This window comes from Haplochromis burtoni, unplaced genomic scaffold (assembly GCF_018398535.1).
Source record: "Haplochromis burtoni strain Fernald_Lab_line unplaced genomic scaffold, NCSU_Asbu1 Contig_578, whole genome shotgun sequence".
Classification (NCBI taxonomy): domain Eukaryota; kingdom Metazoa; phylum Chordata; class Actinopteri; order Cichliformes; family Cichlidae; genus Haplochromis; species Haplochromis burtoni.
Window position 1 is genome coordinate 100,705 of NW_024582939.1, and position 18,456 is coordinate 119,160.

General features: G+C 39.8%; 1 protein-coding gene across 2 annotated transcripts in view; it reads left to right on the plus strand.

The window, feature by feature from the left end:
• LOC102311972 (sucrase-isomaltase, intestinal) overlaps positions 1–18,456 on the plus strand; it is a 64,890-nt gene that overhangs the window by 20,063 nt on the left and 26,371 nt on the right. For both annotated transcript variants that reach the window (XR_006053041.1, XM_042214513.1), the window contains exons 15-24: positions 778–895; positions 3,592–3,763; positions 6,992–7,108; positions 8,458–8,612; positions 10,058–10,142; positions 14,587–14,643; positions 16,587–16,711; positions 16,898–16,986; positions 17,267–17,316; positions 17,677–17,859. Coding sequence is in view for 1 of the 2 variants with exons in the window: in XM_042214513.1 (XP_042070447.1) it covers positions 778–895; positions 3,592–3,763; positions 6,992–7,108; positions 8,458–8,612; positions 10,058–10,142; positions 14,587–14,643; positions 16,587–16,711; positions 16,898–16,986; positions 17,267–17,316; positions 17,677–17,859 (1,151 nt within the window). In the remaining variant the exon portion in view is untranslated. The remainder of the gene's footprint in view (positions 1–777; positions 896–3,591; positions 3,764–6,991; positions 7,109–8,457; positions 8,613–10,057; positions 10,143–14,586; positions 14,644–16,586; positions 16,712–16,897; positions 16,987–17,266; positions 17,317–17,676; positions 17,860–18,456) is intronic.

Below are 18,456 nucleotides of genomic sequence, written 5' to 3' on the forward strand. Positions count from 1 at the left end.
GACAACATGCATGAAGAGGATGATGTGGACAAAATACTCATTTGCCTAATAATTCTGCACTCCCTGTAAACTCTGCAGTTATAATTAATTATAATAATTTTTAATTAGTAATCTATTAAATATTAGTATTATTATTAATTAAGTTAATTATTTACTTATTTTGTGGCTACCTAATTCAAAATGGGCACATGTCAGTAAAAGATGCAGGTTTTAATGATTTTCATTTTTTCCCCATTTTCTGCCTTTTCTGTGAAAACTAGCCATACTGGTATGCATTTAATACAAAGAAACAAAGGATACCATAGAAATGCAGGTCATCGCCCAAATATTGTACACAACTTGATAAATTAGCTACACTAGCACACATAATAATAGAAAAGTCCTTTATTGTCATCGTACATGCACAGTGTATCCTAGATGGTTTTCTAGAAAACTCATCTAGAATCGTAGATCCCTTAAGAAGAATTTTGAAAATGACTCTTCTGCCATGTCTTTTATTCTGACTGTGTCCCAGATAGGATGATCATAACTGGAAACGGCACGCTCCCCTGATGCCATCCTTGTTATTGCCCTCCTCCTTAGGCATCTTCCTGCATTGCTCTCTTTTCTGCCATTTCCTCATTGCTCTGACATCCTATAGGAGTATACATCAATGTCTATCTCATTCTTTCTGTCCTTTTACTTCATCGCAACACCATCACTGTTTTTTCGTATTCTCTTCATGCCTCCTCACCCCTTGTTCCAGCTCTTCACTCCTTTATCTTTTCTCTCCCTCAGACATTCTCGACAACTTGATGTACAGTAAGACTCTGTGTATGGATGCCAAGCAGTCTTGGGGAAACCATTATGATGTCCACAGTCTGTACGGGTACTCTATGGTGCTGGCTAGTGAAAAGTGAGTACATCAATAATCAATGACAGGAAGAGTTCAGGTTGTGCTAGGAAGGCCAACTTTCTGCCACCCATTCAGTATATTGAGACTCTGGGAAACTCAAAATACACAATGTAATATACATACTAGTGGTGGTCAGAGGGCCCGGTGGCGCCTGTGTCCGGCAGCCTCGCCTCTGTCAGTGCGCCCCAGGGCAGCTGTGGCTACAATGTAGCTTGCTATCGCCAGTGTGTGAATGTGTGTATGAATGGGCGAATGACTGAATGTAGTGTAAAGCGATTTGGGGTCCTTAAGGACTAGAAAAGCGCTATACAAATGCAGGCCATTTACCATTACCATTTACATAATTTTCTAAATGAAGAGTTGTAGAATCAGATGTTACTGACCCATTGTGCTAAAGTTCAGAGCAGTTGACTTGACTTCAATGTGTTAAATCCGAAAACTTGTTTTAATGAGTCTAGTTTCCAGTGTGTTTGAATGAATTTCTCATTGGAGTCTGGCGCTGAAACAGTTTAATGACCCATTATGTGCACAAACTTAGAAAGGAGTATTAAATATATTGTCGGTGCCAGCAATCTGTTGAGGAGGGATAAAAAAGTGCTTCACCATACTCAGGTTTATTATTATTAATGTTTTATACTTGCTAACCAGTTAGCATTGGTTCATCTTATTTCCTTATCTGAATGCTGTTGAAGGGCTCCAATTCCATTGTCTTGAACTACAGTAGTCCTTGTTCTCAGCAACCTTGCTGAATTTGGCATAGATGTGTATGAGCCATTTTTTGGCCTACTGCAATTTCTTATTACAGTGGCCTCTGAGCCCATTGCTGATCCTCCAGAGAAAATAACAAGGCCTACCATCACTACCTGCAGTCCAACGCAATGCAGTGGGAGTTCTTCTTAGAGACAACATACTCAGCAGACAGAAAAACACTGGGGAAAATATAATAAAGTTTCCTACCCAGCCAGCATTTAAAGAACCAAGAGACTAGGGATGGGTACCGGTTCTGACATAAACGGTAGTAACCAGACCAGAGCTACAGATTAAAAATGCCCAAAGCGAAGCGGTCAAAGTCTGGCTGTACTTCACAGCAAAAGATGCAAACTCAGCAGCCTGCAACAAGTGCTTTAAGATGAACTTTTTAAAAGCCGAGAACTGCACCGTATTTGATAGCTTGCTGCGAGACCTCACATCGAGCACATCTACTGCGGGTGTGGTGCCTGTTATCGGACCCGGAGTTAGCAACATCCCCCAAAAACCCGAAGAGGAGAGTCCTGGCCCCTAGCCCTGCCAGTGTAGCAGAAATGATGACGGATGATGATGGCAGCAGCAGCCATTCTTCTCTGGGTCAGTAGCTTAATGTTGTTCGTGTGTAATTTACGTTGAGTAGGCTAACCACGTTATTACATTAATGCAGGTAAGGTGAACTAGCAAACCATCGTAGTTACATGCGGCTGTCTTCTTGTTTGATGGCAGATACTCCCTTCACCCTGGCCAAAAAGGCTAAAATGACCAAAGAAAAAGTGGAAACAGCTAAACATGAGAGGTTTTTGGACAAAGTTTGTGTTTTTTCCATTGTTTAAGCACTTTTTCCAGCCAAGACTGAAACCATATATGCCCCATAGCTGCAGAAAAGGCTAACATTGTTATCTTTTTACAAAAAAATAGCTGAACATGAGAGGTTTTTGGACAAAGTTTGTGTTCTTCATTCTTTAATCACCGGTTCGAGCACAGTTTAAGCACCGGCACCGTTTCAAAAGTACCGGTTTGGTACCGGTATCGGATATAACCTAAACGATACCCATCCCTACAAGAAACATGATTCAAAGTTACAGTTTGACAGGTTGGTTTAATACAATTTGTAGACCTAAGACAGCACTGTGGATCCAGAATAATGGTGAAGGAAACTGTTGCTGCTGATCTGTATCAGAAACCTAGATGTCAAATTTTCCTAACAATGCAGCCAGTAATTTAAAGTAATATAAAACTGTAATATTCTTCTGCTAGTGTATCCTGACTCATCAGTGCATAAGCTTTAAGAGCTAACTTGAATGCCAATAAAAATCATTAACAAAAAAATCTCATAAAACCATTTCGCAGCCTTGCATTTTCCTCAGTGTGGCAAATGTTTTATTAACTTTTATTTAATGTTTAAACTCTGCTCATGTCAATTCTCCGAAGTTACATCACTACCCTCGTAACCACATTTACACTCACACAAGAAACAATCTGCCTATATATGGTAACACACACATACACAGACACAGCCCACTCAAGAGCATGAAATACAAGCTCCCTGAAGTGAGCTTGCTGACGCACTGTTTTGGTATTAAAGCTAGCTCATCATTCTTTTGTCAGCTTTCCTACTCATTTCTTTTCTTCTTTCTTAGTCTACTAATTAAAATGTATTACTGGCAGGAGACACATTTTGTAAACATCATCAGGGCTTTATATTGTCGTGGAGATTGATAATGCTTCGATTTTGTTTGAATAAAATATTAATGTGTAGTGGTAAATCAATTCTGGCTACGCTTCCTTGCGTTATCTATCTTTCTCTCTGATCTTTTGTGTTTGTGCATATGCATGCGATATCTGTTTCTCCCTTTTGCTCTCTCTGACTCTCTTTTTTGTCCCATTGTCCTTTTATCTTAATGACCCTGTATCATCTGCTTGTCTTCTTGTTGAATTCTCTGCCACAGAGCTCTGCAGCGTGTTTTTGGAGCAAACCGTACCCTGTTGCTGACCCGCTCCTCCTTTCCAGGTGTGGGAAAATATTCAGGTCACTGGCTGGGGGACAATGGTGCCAACTGGAATGACATAAAATGGGCTATCCCTGGCATGCTAGAGTTTGGCCTCTTTGGAATACCCTATGTGAGTAGCAAACATTCAGAGAAGGTCATGTAATGGTCATATCATTTTTAAAATAGCTAAAATCATTTGATAAGACAAATAAATTTGACCATTCAAGTTTTTATTTTCACTTCAGCAAAGCATTGAAGAATGAAAACATATATATCTATATCTATCTATCTATCTATCTATCTATCTATCTATCTATCTATCTATCTATCTATCTATCTATCTATCTAGATATATATCTAGATAGATATATATCTAGATAGATATATATCTAGATAGATATATATATATATATGTTTTCAAAATCATTTGATAAGACAAATAAATTTGACCATTCAAGTTTTTATTTTCACTTCAGCAAAGCATTGAAGAATGAAAACATATATATCTATATCTATCTATCTATCTATCTATCTATCTATCTATCTATCTATCTATATATATCTATATAATCTAGATAGATATATATCTAGATAGTATATATATATGTAGTATATATATATATTATAATATAATAATTTGATAGATATATATGTATATATGATATATATATATATATAAATTACTACAGATATAGTATATATATATATATCAGTGGGGCAAAAAAGTATTTAGTCAGCCACCGATTGTGCAAGTTCCCCCACTTAAAATGATGACAGAGGTCAGTAATTTGCACCAGAGGTACACTTCAACTGTGAGAGACAGAATGTGAAAAAAAAATCCATGAATTCACATGGTAGGATTTGTAAAGAATTTATTCGTAAATCAGGGTGGAAAATAAGTATTTGGTCACCTCAAACAAGGAAAATCTCTGGCTCTCACAGACCTGTAACGTCGTCTGTAAGAAGCTTTTCTGTCCCCCACTCGTTACCTGTATGAATGGCACCTGTTTGAACTCATCATCTGTATAAAAGACACCTGTCCACAGCCTCAAACAGTCAGACTCCAAACTCCGCCATGGCCAAGACCAAAGAGCTTTCGAAGGACACCAGGAAAAGTATTGTAGACCTGCACCAGACTGGGAAGAGTGAATCTACAATAGGCAAGCAGCTTGGTGTGAAAAAATCAACTGTGGGAGCAATCATCAGAAAATGGAAGACATACAAGACCACTGATAATCTCCCTCGATCTGGGGCTCCACGCAAGATCTCATCCCGTGGGGTCAAAATGATCATGAGAACGGTGAGCAAAGATCCCAGAACCACACGGGGGGACCTGGTGAATGACCTGCAGAGAGCTGGGACCAAAGTAACAAAGGTCACCATCAGTAACACACTACAACGGCAGGGAATCAAATCCCGCAGTGCCAGACGTGTTCCGCTGCTGAAGCCAGTGCATGTCCAGGCCCGTCTGAAGTTTGCCAGAGAGCACATGGATGATACAGCAGAGGATTGGGAGAATGTCATGTGGTCAGATGAAACCAAAGTAGAACTTTTTGGTATAAACTCAACTCGTCGTGTTTGGAGGAAGAAGAATACTGAGTTGCATCCCAAGAACACCATACCTACTGTGAAGCATGGGGGTGGAAACATCATGCTATGGGGCTGTTTTTCTGCCAAGGGGACAGGACGACTGATCCGTGTTAAGGACAGAATGAATGGGGCCATGTATCGTGAGATTTTGAGCCAAAACCTCCTTCCATCAGTGAGAACTTTGAAGATGAAACGAGGCTGGGTCTTCCAACATGACAATGATCCAAAACACACCGCCCGGGCAACAAAGGAGTGGCTCCGTAAGAAGCATTTGAAAGTCCTGGAGTGGCCTAGCCAGTCTCCAGACCTCAACCCCATAGAAAATCTGTGGCGGGAGTTGAAAGTCCGTGTTGCTCGGCGACAGCCCCAAAACATCACTGCTCTCGAGAAGATCTGCATGGAGGAATGGGCCAAAATACCAGCTACTGTGTGTGCAAACCTGGTAAAGACCTATAGTAAACGTTTGACCTCTGTTATTGCCAACAAAGGTTATGTTACAAAGTATTGAGTTGTATTTTTGTTATTGACCAAATACTTATTTTCCACCCTGATTTACGAATAAATTCTTTACAAATCCTACCATGTGGATTCATGGATTTTTTTTTCACATTCTGTCTCTCACAGTTGAAGTGTACCTCTGGTGCAAATTACTGACCTCTGTCATCATTTTAGGTGGGGGAACTTGCACAATCGGTGGCTGACTAAATACTTTTTTGCCCCACTGTATGTTTACTATGTATATATATATATATATATGTGTATATATATATGTGTGTATATGTATATATATATGTCATTTGTACTCTACAGAAAGCTCCAGAACCAGGAATAGAACTTAATCTGTTTGTTAGCGTGTGTTTCTGGCACTTGGATGGTTCTCTCTTTTGCTTTTTTTAAAAAAGATTTAGTTGTCATTGGGATGTATGCTCCGTCATAATTTCAAACAGCAGACAAGAAGAAGTGTGTCTTGAATAAGATCCATTAAAATGTCTGCACCAACAGCAGTTTTCTTTCCTGGAACAACACCACGTTCAGAAAACACACTCCTAGCCAGTAACCGAGTGGACCTTGTACTTGCTTGTGTGTATCGCTAGTGTGCAGATTTCAAACAGCAGTAAGAAAACGACAGGGAGTCCAGTGCACATGCAAACACACACATGCACACGCCTCCAGCTGTGTACAGCAGGTAGTCATATATACATGCCAACTTCTCCTGCTGGGACTGTGTCAAGCAGATTTTGGGTTCCTCAGTAGACACACGCTCACACGAACGCAGAGAGAAAGACGGAAAGAAAGCAGGAGAAATAGGATTTGGATCGATTCCCTCCCATTGAGGCTGTTGTAAAATGTGGCCGGTAGTAAACAATAGAAAGCAAACAGTCTCTGCAGACTGGCCTTTGACTGAAGTCTCTTTCTTGGACTCCATGAAAGCAATTAATGTAAATAAAGATTACAACCCACATCTACTGTTTGCCAGTAAATCCTCACTAAATGGAGCCAGCATGAAGAGAGGCATTTTAGAAGATAAATATAAAGGCAGTTATCACACTGGTGCTACAAGAGATTTGTTAACCTTACAGTTGGACCATTTTTTAACCAGGCCATAATGAAACATTAGTAATCTAGAGATCTTTTGTTTTCAAGTTCAAGTTTTCTCAGAGTTTGTCAAATGTTATTCCAGTTTGATTTTTCCGATATAACAATATTAGGATGTTGTTAGAATTGAACCTGTAGGTTCTGGCTAAATGTCATTGTAAATGTTTTTCAGATTGGAGCTGACATCTGCGGTTTCTTTGATGACTCCACTGAGGAGTTGTGTCGTCGCTGGATGCAGGTCGGGGCTTTCTACCCCTTCAGTCGGAACCACAACGCTGAGGGGTACAAGGTACTCCCAGATTTATTATATTAGATTGTCAATCTATATATTACAACTTTGCTGTTTGGTGCAAAGTACTGCAGGGTATACACATTATTCCATAACATTGTATAGGTGCTATGAAATCCGAGCAGTTAAAAACTTTTTGTAGCCGTGGAGATTATCACCTCACTGGTGCAAGTACAGCTGAACCGGTGTTTAACACTGAGGATGCAAGCTGCTGAAAAACACAACATTTTAGTCTGAAATAAAATATTACTCACAATCTCAATGGTGCAATGAAATTTAAAGGAATTGATATTGATATACATAAAGTTATTGCAATATGGTGGATTCTCCACATCAGCTGCAGTATTGCACTGACTGCCTTTCTTAACTTTCTGACTGGACAATCGCTCTTCAAGAAGAGAGTCAGTATTCATTTTCAGTGACAATGATTTTCAACAGGTGGTAATATTAACAGAGTAAAAATTATGTTTATATTTAACAAGCAGGCTAAAACGTTAAATATCACAGGTCAGATCAGTGGCTTAATGTCACTGAGAAACACAGGGAAGGCGCCTGCTGAGCCTAGAAGAGTGCTTATATTGCCACTGAGCTATTTATACAGATGAACACAAATGGCTTATGCGAAAAATCATTCTACACTATTGAATCGCATGAAAACTGATGCTCCCACAACATTTTCCGTTTGGGGTGGGGGTTGGTGATAGTACTTGCTTGAAGACAGGGACACGATGATGATGAATCTGATGTACAATTTCCACTAAACAAGACAGCTAAAGTGTGACCTTTGCTTTGCCCTAATCATGGCGCTCATCACATCCCATACAGATAGTCCAAACACACACACAGACACAAATGAGTTTTCATCAGACTGTCAGAGTTGCTGGAGGCATAAATGATTAGCCAGATGAGAGGACCACGGCCTGTAAGCAGCTAATCACCCTCACACTTACCACACTTACCACTGTCATCAAATTAACATCATACCTCTGTTTCTTTCTCTCACTTTTTCATTTATTTTTTTCTTTTGCTCTTTGTCTTTATAAACTGTACTTTTAGATTGCTCCAATGCAAAGGTAATTTTGTGGTTATTCATTATGATTAAGGTTAATGTGTATTTGCTCATGGTAATTTTGCACTTTCTCATCCCTCCTCTTTACTGCTTTATCGTCACTCACTTCCTTTAATTTCAGCGATTTTCTTTCCTTCTCTTGCTCAAACATATTCCCTCCTTTGCCATCTTATCTCGTTCCCATTGTTTTTCAGTAACTAATGGACAAATATGTGTTTTATTTTCTCTATTATTTCTTGTTCATTAACACCATTCCCTTACTCCATCTTTCTGTCTCCAGCCTCAGGATCCAGCTGTATATGGTGCTGACTCAGCACTGGTCCGGAGTTCCAAACATTACCTGAACATACGTTATACACTTCTGCCTTACCTCTACACGCTATTCTACAAAGCCCACACTGCAGGAGAGACTGTTGTACGTCCTGTTCTGCATGAGTAAGTCCCATCTACTATTGAGTTAAGTCATTATGCTACCAATTCAAACAGCGACACAAATAAACTGCAGTTGCTTCGACTCACCTGTGGACATACCTCACAAATACCTATTCCTAACCACCAAAACCTTAAATCTTCCAAAAGTATTTCTCATGTACTTCATACTGTGTATTGCTGGAGACCTCAGTAAGTGCAGTGCTAAACCGGGGCGTTCTGAGGAGTGGATGTCTTTTCATCTCAGCTAGGTCACTTTGGCATCATCTGACAGATCACAGATGATATTACACTGCTGTGACCTCCTAATGACCAGATCACACAACATAGTTGATAAATCAACCTCCAACGATGGTGACATCCATATTTGTTGATGTCCTTGTGATTCCTGTGACAGTGGGCACTGTGCTAGTTGCATACAAGCAAAGTAATTTATTCAATAATAGGGCATTTGTCTTGGTCACTACCATCATTCTGATGCCACAGAAGAGTGTGACATTATCATCTGCAAGGTCATAGGTGATGTCACAGTACCTCTGAAGGTGTATCTAGGAGCAAAGAGAAGACTAGCATCATGTTGTTTGGATAACTTCCTGGTTATCCAAACAACCTGATGCTACTATACCGTAACTCTGTCCACAAATACTCCCACCAAGACGGAAATAGACAGTATAAACAACTGTCAAGGCAAGCAAAAACAAAAATTCCTTGATTTCCTTTTTTTCCTAAAGAAAGAAAATGAGCAATTTTACATAGTGAAAAGCTCTGTTCCAAGTGCCTGAAAGCTAGTAGCTGAAACCTGGCAACCCTGGCCTATAAACTAAAAAGTGATGTCACTGGCAATGAATGAAAGGACAACATGCCAACAGAAACTAAGACCTTGGCAAGACAGCAATTCCAAATCGAGTGAATACACTCCTGTTTGAGTGGTTTTATTTTTAAAAGCACAAGAAAAATAAAATGTTTTGGCAATCAGACAACTAGCAAACCACATGATAAACAGATAGCGAGAAGTACAAGGACCGTGTTGCAGTACAACTGTTCATCCCTTTCACCATTCAAAAAGACACCAAGGGCATTAACAAAACATAATGGCATCCAAGTGACAAGTTGTAAAGTATATGCATGACTCTACGAGCTACTTGTAGAGTTCAACAGGAAGAAACGGACTGGAGATTAGTAGCCACACAGCTTAAATGAGCCAGCCAGGGTAAAACATGGAAAATGTGATCTAGTAAGACATGAACTAATAAATTAGAAAAATCAAAGGGTGAACATTAATTTAATGTTAAGATAAAGTTTAGAATTGTAACAAAGCATAGACATCCTAAAGCTTTTCTAAACCATAAACTGGAAAATAAAATGTACGGTCTGTAGTTTAATTACATTTTGGCTGGACACAGCATAATGACAAAGATGACTAATTTAATATATATTCTTCCTTGCCCAAGGTTCTATTCTGACAGCGAAACCTGGACAGTAGATCGCCAGTTCCTCTGGGGAAAATACCTGCTCATCACACCTGTATTGGATCCAGTAAGTTAAAACACAGAGAGAGAGACATATCAGAAACAGAATACATATACATATGAAAATACTTTGGTCAAAATGACATCATACACATTACTTAAAGAAATGTACATAGAAAATGGAGAAACATGTCTTGCAGCTGAACAGCTACTCACTCACACAGTCACACACACGCACACAGCGTGACCTCCACTGGGAAAACATGACATGGGATTTTCTTTGTTGCCCTCCCCTACTCTCATCCCTCTTTCTTCTCTCTTCCATATCCTCCCTCTTTTCTCTGAGCTCTAATGAGAGCACTGACCTCATTACGAGCAGATTAGAAGTGTAGATAGAGTGTGTACTCTTGTGTTTGTTTCAGTGTGTGTGTGTGTGTGTCTGTGCGCTTGGGTTTTGGTGTGTGTGTGTGTGTGTGTGTGTGTGCATGCGTGCAGCTGCCTGCATATGTAAATGTGTGTGCCTGTAGGCACATATGTATGTGTGCATATGCAGTGATTGCGGTCATGTCAAAGTGGCCTGAATAATAAGCAATTTAGTGCGGCCTCTCGTGAATTACAGAATAGTGGAAAGCGAATTGGATTCATTGTCGGGCTGAGGATGAAGTAACTTCAATCAGTGTAATTGTGAAAAAAGTTTCTAATACAAGAACTGTGTGTGTGTATGTGTGTGTGTGGGGGGGGGGGGGGGGGGGGGGCTTTGTGATGCTTTAGAGTTTACGTCTTACAGAGTATAGGGAAAGGAAAGGAAGAAGCATGAGGCAACTGTGCAGGATGTTATTTTTGTGAACCAAGACAAATGCACCTATTTGGGATGCCTTCACAGCCAGAGACACAATTCAACTGCTGTTGTGCAGTTGGAAACAGGATAGGATAAAAAGACATCCATTATCAGTGGGTGTGTTGGGGCATCAATTATGACTCACTGCTCATTTCCCTTCTCTTTAAAAGCAATGTGCTTTCCATCAAAGTGCCCTGATAATTGAACAGAGAGAAATGTTTAGAAGTCCTCCAAGGAGGGGAAAATATGACCTTCCTTGTGATGGTGAAGACATGCCCTTGAATAAATTTACAGTAGGTAAAGTTATTCAGGAGTTAGATTAAACATTTGCTTTACAATGTTGTCTTTGTCTGTAGGTGGCAATGGGAAGAACTGCAGGGTTACTTTGGGTAAATAGGGTCATCTTCCAGAGCCTGACCTATAGAGGTCATGCGTTTAAACGTACACTCTATACCAGCGGTCCCCAACCTTTTTTGCACCACGGATCGGTTTATGCCCGACAATATTTTCATGGACCGGCCTTTAAGGTGTCGCGGATAAATACAAAAAAAAAAAACTAGTACCGGTACCGAAAAAAAGAAAATTTATTCATAACATGCGTGAAAAGACCCAGGAAAACCGAGTAAATGATAAAAACGACAACAAAATAACGCTGAAAACTGATAAACCCTGAAAACTATACATTTCACACCTGAGCCTCAACTCTCGCGGCCCGGTACCAAACGACTCACGGACCGGTACCGGTCCGAGGCCCAGGGGTTGGGGACCACTGCTCTATACCCAAACGTATTTGCTTATCTGGCTTCATATGTATATGTATTTGAGTGACGTCGCATCTTAATCCATAGGGTTTAATATGATGTCGACCCACCCTTTGCAGTTATAACAGCTTCAACTCTTCTGGGGGGGGGCTTTCCACAAGGTTTGAGAGCTTACCATTAGAGCATTTGGGAGGTCAGACACTGATGTTGGAGGCCTGGTTCACAGTCTGTGCTCTAATTCATCCCAAAGGTGTTCTATTAGGTTGAGGTCAGGACTCTGTGGAGACCAGTCAAGATCTTCAACACCAAACCTGCTCATCTATGTCTTTATGGACCTTGCTTTGTGCAATGGTGAGCATTGCACAAAGCTTGGTGATATAAGGTGATATAAGGCTTGGCTGTAGCTGCTCAGCCATGGAAATCCATTCCACTGTTCTTTAGATCAGCGGTCCCCAACCTTTTTTGCGCCACGGACCGGTTTATGCCCGACAATATTTTCACAGACCGGCCTTTAAGGTGTTGCGGAAAAATACAACAAAATAAAACTAGTACCGGTACCGAAAAAAAGATTTATTCATAACACACGTGAAAAGACCCATGAAGACCGAGTTAAAGATAAAAACGATAACAAAATAACGCTGAAAACCGATAAAAACCCCGAAAACCATACATTTCACACCTGAGCCTCAACTCTATTAACAGTTGACTGTGTAATATTTCATAGTGAGTGAAATTTCACTACAGGACTTGCTGTACAGGTGGCATCCTTTCACAGTACGCTGGAATTTACTGAGCTTCTTAGAGCAACCCATCCTTTCACAAATATTTGTAGAGTTAGTCAGCATGCATAGGTGGCCACTTGTGGCCATGGAGGGGATTGGAGCACCTGAATTCAGTCATTTGGATGTGTAAGTGAAAACATTTGGCAATATAGTGTATGATCCTGACCAGTCTGCATAGTTATTTATGCATACATGGACATTAAAACTTTTGTACTATCATTTATGTAAGGTTATGACTTTTACAAAAGGGTCTAAATTTTCGTTTCACCATTTTGGAAAACAATGCCATGCAAATAATGTTCAGGTACAGAGCCCAGCGCCCTAATGGATGCCCCTGTTTCTGTCTGTTTAGACAAAAACAGTAAATTTTCTTTTACCATGAAAATTGTTTTCATGTGATTAATCAGCTTAAGAAGGGTTATATTGCAGTGTTGTCGAAGTGTTTTTGTCCTCTTGTATGCACTTTCAAAAGGATTCGGGTGGCAAGAGTATACTCACTATATGTGACGGCTGTGTCATGCTCTAAAGGGCAATATAAAGAGATATCATCAATGGTCAAAGGATGATCTTTAACAACCCTTGATATTCTACACTCACCTTTTTAACTATTCTCTACTATACTCTATCTGTTCTTTATTTATTCCTTTGTCTACTTGCCTATCCATTTCTCTAATGATGCTTTCTCCATCATGCAGATCAATCAATGCTTTAACCTTGATCTCTGTGATAAACTGAAGAGATCTCCTGCACTCTATCTCTGTCATCCCCTCTGGTCTTCATCCATACTTCTACTCTCATGCCCGTTTCTCCCTTTTTCTTTTCAGCTCATCCTTTCATCAAACGTTGGCTCCCTCGTCTCATCTGCATTCTCTTAATCAGCTGCTGTCTACTCACCCTTGTGATCCCATTTCATTTCATCCCACTTCTCTTTCACTCTGTGTCTCATACTCTCCCTCTCTTTCTCTCTCTCTCTCTGCTGCTCTCATTTAATTCAGCTGCCATCTGATCATTCTGCCAGTATGAATCTTTGGCTCACCTGATCAAATCTTACCTTATAGCTAACTGAGATTCAGTGCTCCAAATAAGGATACAGGCTTCGTGCTGTTTCCCTATCAAACGCAGTTAGCAACCATGCTAAGTCCTGCAGTCCCTTCCCGTTAGTCAGTGGTGTGAGTGATAGGAGCCGCGAGCAAATCCGACACCAGAAAACGAGGTATAGGGGGAGCATCCATTTCCCCAGGCTGTCATCCTACAGGCTGTGCAGCAGTTGTGGCTGGTGATTTACGTCAAAGTGTGAATCTGTGGCCCTTAAGGGGGTGTTAAGTCATTTAATTTGGTTAGCAGGCCATTATTTCTATATATTTGATCATATTTTAGTCTTTCTTCTTTTACTATGTCCTGTTTTTTTCTTTTATTTCTCAAATTTAATAATTTGGTGTTATTTGTCATTGTTTAAATATGCCTCGCCACTATTCTTCTTGTCCTCCTGAATCCCCTATTTCATGTTCCTAATGACAGACCTTAACAGTCCACAAAAAGGACAGCGTGAGAGAGACAGAGAGAGAGAGGAGGTGAGAGAGTAATTGGAAGGGAGATGCTTTTGCCATCAGTGCCCATGACAGGCCTTGGCCTGTGCAGTTGTCACACTGTATTTCACAATATAGAATTTTTTTGAGAAGGACCTGTAGTTTGCGCTTTCTTTAGCTGTGCCCCCTGTGAATGTCTCTCTCTCTCTCTCTCCCTCTGTTCTGCACTGTCACAAAGAACAGGGAAGTGACAATGCTATCAAAGGCTTGGTGCTCGTCTATTGATTGCCCCCGTCTGTCCACCACCTTAAGCCATCAAAGGCTGTCACCTATCAGTTGTTGCTTGATGCCGTCTTTCCCATCGTCTCTTACATCATAGTATTGTAGACTGAAATGTCACAAGGCGTGTGTGGAAACTCTGTATTGGATGATAGGCAATTTAAGAACATGTTTACTTGATGGGGACATTTTATCTTCATTTTTACAATTACGTTGCAGTTATATATAGCAGAAAGGGCTATCCTCACTTTCTTCGAGGCACTTTCTCTGGAGATATATGCAAATAGATAGTCATGCAAGTGTTGTGTTCTTGTGTTTTTTGTAGGGTGTGGATAAGGTGTCGGCATATCTACCTGATGCTCGGTGGTACGACTACGAGACGGTAAGGATATTTTTTCCTCATTGGAAATGTTTCCTCTAAAGTAGCACAACTATCTGTTAGACTATCTGTTAGATATGGGTCTGTAACTGTATTTGTAAAGTAGCACAACTACTGCCTTTAATGGAGTTGTATACATTAATTTACACACTTGTAGAAACCACAATTCTTTAAATTCTTGCTAAAATGTTCACTTTACTTAATAGCAAAGGTAACTACCAGAGGCTTACTGGAGGTTGTCCAAGTTAAGTGCACATTCATAAATTGCACTCTTTTTATGGTTTGATGGTCATAAAACTGTGTATAACCCACAATGCAGGAAAGCTGGGTTTTAACTTCAGACATCACAGTATAGGCAGTTTTTAAATCCCATTTAGGGAAGCAAAATAATAGAATATCTTCAATATAATACACTCTCAATCAAAAACAGCTTCCTTAAAAATCTCATTGGGGGGGGGGCTTATCACTATCATGTTATATTTGTCACAAAAACATGTAAAGCACAACCTGTCACATGAAAGTTGATGCCTCAAGTTGTTGTTTTGAGACTGAGAGACTAAAGTGATAAGACAGAGTAGGAATGAGGACAAAGAGTGAGAGAGGGGACAAGGAAGAAAAGAGAAAGACTATTTCCCTGACAGAGAGATAAAAGAGGTGTTAAGTTCCTTTGGGACCTTATTTAGCCGTCACAGTGGCGATGTAAAGCACCCACTGATCAGATGAACGATTAGATTGGCTGTCTTACTGCCGGCCCCTTGTCCTGGTTGGTCCCCTGTGATTATCTGGGTAGGAGGATAGAAGGGTGGGGGAGCAATGATGTAGTGAAAATGACCATGAAAAACAAGTTACAGAGCAAAGAAATACTGGAGAAGCACTCAGATGAGAACAAAACAGATGGGATGGGAGTTGAATGAAAAGAAAGGGGAAAGGATGGCTAGCGCAATTACACAGAGACAGAGGAAAGCATAAACAATAGAGAGGATGAGAAAGAGGCAACAGAAATGAAAATTACAGTATGCAGAAAAGAGGAAGATTGCAAGACTAAGAGGAGAAAGAGAAGAGAGGGCTAGAGAAGACCTCCTTAAGGCAGACAGTGAGGGGGAGATAAGATCTGAAATTGCTTATAGATGCTCCACTAACTCTAGCCCACACACACGCCCATATTGTACTGCATAAAATGACACACACGCACACACAGAAACTGACACAAGCACACCCGGACACACCCTCACATAGAGCTCAGTGGGAATGGAGGAAACAGGATAAAAAAAAAAAGAATTAGAGCATCACAAGAGAAAAAACAGGACACGGTGAAGGAAGGAAGTAAAAAGGAGAAAAGGAAGAGATTTTTTTTGTTAAATAGTTTTAGGCTGCTCTGAGGATTTAGTCCTCAGGGGATCAAACAGCTGAGCTCTAACTGGACCAGAGATGAATGGAGGGACACGTTTAAAAAGAGAGAGACAGAGAGAAATGTGAAGTTTATCATTATAATATTTTGAAAGCCAGTTTAACATCCAGATTTCATAAAGCCTGTTGTAAAGGGTGAGACAGGAGAACACCCTCACAAAAGGCCCAGTGTTAGTTTGTTTCCAAATCAGATGTCTTTTATAAATTACAGGGTGGTCACTTCATAATTGTTGCATGTGTTTACATACTCATTTGTGAATAACCCCCCCCCCCCCCACCCCCCGCTCTGCTTATAGTATGAGACTAGAGTTTGATTAACAATTACTGATGATGACTAACTGATTTAAAAGATCGGTGAACTCTGATTAAATACGATGAAGTAAAAAGCGATTAAAATTACATACCCTACATATGTATGGTATAAAAATAATTATATTTTTTCAGTAAAAAGGAAAAACAGTCTGCATCGCATAGATTCTTTTGCCCACAAGAGGGAATTCAGTTAAATTAATATTTTATTCTGCTATCCTTCTGATCAGATGGAACAAGTGGGAGACCGCAAAAGGCATGTTGAAATGTACCTGCCAGCAGAGAAGCTTGGATTACACATCAGGGGTGGAGCAATCCTCCCAACACAGAAGCCTAATGTCACCACAACATACAGGTACACACACACACACACACACACACACTCACACACACACACACACACACACACACACACACACACACACAGATTATCACAAACATGTACATAATGGCAAACGTTGTATTCTTACATTTGGTGCATTTGTTTTATTCATGTGAACGCTATTTGTAATTTTATGTGTGTTTATGTATATTAAACTAGTCGGCGTAATCCCATGGGTTTGATCATTGCTCTTGATGACCATGACAGCGCAGCTGGAGAGCTATTTTGGGATGACGGTGATTCCCGAGGTATTGTCTCCTTTTTTTTTTTTTTTTCCTTTTTTTTTTTGTCTGTTTGCTAGTATGTTGTGTATTGCTATTACCACTGACTGGATTCTGGATACGTTTTTTTTCATCAAATGAAAGTTCTTATCTTTTTGAGTACAAAAAAAGGATATTAGCCAATCACCTTCAGTTAGCTCATACGTATCAACAAGCTGAAGCTGTTACACTTTGCTGTGTAACTATGCATCATTTGTGTTCAAGTGCTGTGACAAAGATAAAGCTCTGCGTGTGCTTCTCTTTACAGACACAGTTAAGAATAGCAACTACATCCACTACAAGTTCACTGTTACCCAGGTAACTTTCCCACACAAGTTCATACATCCTTTCTTTCAAATTGAGCCAACATATTTCTTTCAATCTGAGCTTAAGTCTAAAGTTCAAAACCACCCAAGAATTTTGACTTTTTCATTCCACTTTACCACTCATGGTTGACCAATGTTGGGATGCTAAAGTATTGCTGGATCAAACGTTTTTTATGCTTTAAACTGCACTGAGGACTAAATTGGATGTTTAATGTATACATTACGTTACATTACATTACTCTGGGGTGCATGGCACTAAACTTAGTGTGTGTTTTCAATTTGCAAATCTGGGATCATTTTTAGAAGGTCAAATTATGTGACTGTGTCATAATCATAGTCTGCTGTCTTGTAGGGAACACTGACGATGCAGGTGACCAACAATGGTTACAATGACCCAAACAACCTTAAGTTTGACAACATTATTATCCTTGGGGTACCTACTGTCCCCGCATCCGTCTCTGTGACTGATGTTGATGCTACAAACACTACTACAATATTAGATAACAACAATATAGACTACGATGGAGCCAAGAAGGTAAATACAAGCATGTTTCTAGACATAATTATGCAAAAAAAGAAGCAACCTTTATTGTTTTTTTTTCTTGTTTGTGTTTGTCACACAGTCTTTATTTATAACACAAGTGAATGTAGATTTTGTCAGACTATAGGTTATCTGCAGCAACAGAAACCATTTTTTGAGTAAAAAAAAGATATATTTAGTGACTAGTTAATGGAAACAATCAATATCAATATTATCAATCAATGAATTAATATAATAATAATAAGAAAGCACAGACTCTAGTATTGCATGACTGATGCAGAATGGATGACTTCTACAGCAGCCACACTTCTGTCATTTGTTTCAGTTTGACCAGGAATGAAACCATTATTGTTCACTTCAAGGTTAGCCTCTAAGTGTAACAAATGTTAACAATTTACATTGGGTGAAGATCATAAAAAAAAAACATCTGTGAGAGTGTGTGGGGGCATGTCATTATGAGAAAGAGAAAAAAAGAGTGAAAATGAACAACTAAGAGCAATGATTCTACAATAAGTGCCCAGGATTAGGAGCAAAAGGCAAGAGTCTGTAAAGTGTCGAGAGACGCTTTAAGCAGTACTTTTTAGATTTGTT